Raw genomic sequence first — 2,252 nt, 5'->3', positions numbered from 1 at the left:
TTGAGCTTATAGCAGGCTTTGTATTCCCAGTGCCTTTCACAGTGGACACTAGGTCCTAAAGTCATATTTGTTGAAATCATCCATCTCTTCACTAATGAATCAATAAGAGGATATAAGGATGTAATTCTGGTAGGTTCTAGAAGAGCCTATGGAATAAGTGGGACTTGCAGGCCACCACACCGGCTACCGTCAGTTCCTCAAACACACCATATTTCCCCTGCCCTGGGGCCTCTGTACGTCCACTCTTACTGTGATATACTCCCTTACCTCCTATATGCCTAGTTAATGTTTGCTTATATTTCAGACCTCAGCCCAAAGGACTGCAGGAAAGATGTCCCTGACTTCCCCTTCCCTTTCAACCAGCTCAAATCTAGAGCCTGGGTACAGAGGCCCAGCCAGGTGCCCAGGTACAGGCTCCACCATGCCAACCCCCCACCACACACCCCCTGCGTGGCCCCATCACACAATCTGTGCTGATCTGGATGATTATTACATAAATGTCTCCCTCCCTCCCTGGACTCAAAGCTCCATGGGGGATTAGCAATGTCTGTCTTGCACCATTGTGTCCATGGCAGTCTCTCACTAAATAGCTGTTAAATGGATAGATGAACTTGGGCACATTATGTGTCAGGTCTTTAAAAAAGGCAAGAATCTGAAGAGGCAAAGAAGAAGAGCAAACACAGGGGTGGAAAGAGTACAGAGTACGTCCCACAGGGCTGTGCAGGGTGAATGAAAAGCATTTCACCAGCTGTGCAACTGGGCTCAGACCACACCAAGCAGATGGTTCGAGGCTGGCACTCCCTGCCTGCATTAACCCTTTTGCTCCTGGGTTGTGGAAGAGTGGGCAGGTCCCATAGGTGATCTGGGGCTGGCCTGTAGGGGTGCCCTTCGGAGCAGCAGCTATCCACCAATATTTTAACAAGCCAAAGATTCAATCAGGGCACCAGCTGCCTGAGAGCAATCTCAGAAATAAAGAAGACCCAATGGGGGCCTATTCCTTTGTGGAATATATATATATATATATTTGGAAGATAAGCTAGATTATGAGAAACCTTAAAATTCAGACATAGGAGAGGCGGGCGGCGGCGGCGGCGGCGGCGCTCCTCCGAGCTCCCGGGTCCTAGGCGTGCCTCCGCGGGGAGAACGCGCTCTCCGCCCAGCCTCGCCGCGGCGCTCCGGGCGCTTTCCTCCGGGACCATGCGCGGCCGCGAGGTCTCGCTCGTCCTGCTGGCGCTGGTCCTCTGCCTGGCGCCCCGGGGATCGGCCGCCCCGGTGACGGCTGGCAGAGGAGGCGCGCTGGCCAAGATGTACACGCGCGGCAACCACTGGGCGGTCGGACACTTAATGGGAAAAAAGAGTGTGGCAGAGTCCCCACAACTTCATGAGGAGGAGAGCCTGAAGGAGCAGTTGAGGGAGTATGCCCAGTGGGAAGAAGCGACAAGGAACTTGCTAAGCCTCCTACAAGCAAAGGCGGCCCGAGACCACCAGATGCCTCCATGGGAGCCCCTGAGCATTCACCAGCCTGCCTGGGATTCCGAGGACGTCAGCAACTTCAAAGACACAGGTTCTCAGAATGAAGGAATGAACCCCCAGCTGAACTGACGAAGATTGCCGCCTCCCTCAAAGAAGCAAAACAAAACCCTTAAGAAACTGCATTCTATGGGCATCAGTTCTACTGGATCATCAACAAATTTCCTTTGTGCAAAATACTTAACTATTCTTGTACCTTTCAACTTTGACTAAAGTCATGATTTTCAAGCAGCATCTTCTGGTTTGAACTTGTTTGCTGTGAAAAATTGTCCGTAAAGAGTCTTCTAATTAATGTTCTTTACATCTAGGCTGTCTATTAGATTCCAGTCCCCAACCTGTTACCAGTCACAATAAAAGCTTAAACATACAAAAAAAAAAAAAAAAAAAAAAAAAAAAAATTCAGACATAGGCATTTGATCTTGAGTTCAGCAAACAACATAGGAAGTCACTGTAGATCCCTGAGAAGGAGAGCAAAGACGAAAGGCATACTTTTAGGAAGACTGATTACAAAGTTCAGGTCAGACACTGTGCTAGGTGCTAGAGAACTAAAAATGGCACCCAGACATTAGGCTTTGCCAAAACAAAACTCCCCATTTTATAATGCCCAAGGGAAGGTATGAATTTCCCCAGAAGTTAAAGTCTCCATTTTCGATTGCTAGGAGACTGGTTTGGGCTGTTTTCTCTTCTGGTATCTGAGCTCCCTAAAGAAATTCCTTACATCC

The 2,252-nt window shown here is 49.1% G+C and overlaps 1 protein-coding gene across 1 annotated transcript; it reads left to right on the top strand.

Annotated features, from left to right (window-relative positions):
• Positions 1-1,070: 1,070 nt before the first annotated feature.
• Positions 1,071-1,764, top strand: LOC129641496 (gastrin-releasing peptide-like). Its single transcript, XM_055566203.1, has one exon. It carries the CDS (start codon positions 1,198-1,200, stop codon positions 1,600-1,602), a length of 405 nt encoding a protein of 134 aa, XP_055422178.1. The 5' UTR covers positions 1,071-1,197; the 3' UTR covers positions 1,603-1,764.
• Positions 1,765-2,252: the final 488 nt, after the last annotated feature.

This window comes from Bubalus kerabau, chromosome 1, assembly GCF_029407905.1.
Source record: "Bubalus kerabau isolate K-KA32 ecotype Philippines breed swamp buffalo chromosome 1, PCC_UOA_SB_1v2, whole genome shotgun sequence".
Classification (NCBI taxonomy): Eukaryota; Metazoa; Chordata; class Mammalia; order Artiodactyla; family Bovidae; genus Bubalus; species Bubalus kerabau.
The sequence above is the reverse complement of the archived record's forward strand: the minus strand, read 5'-3'. Positions and strand labels throughout refer to the sequence as shown.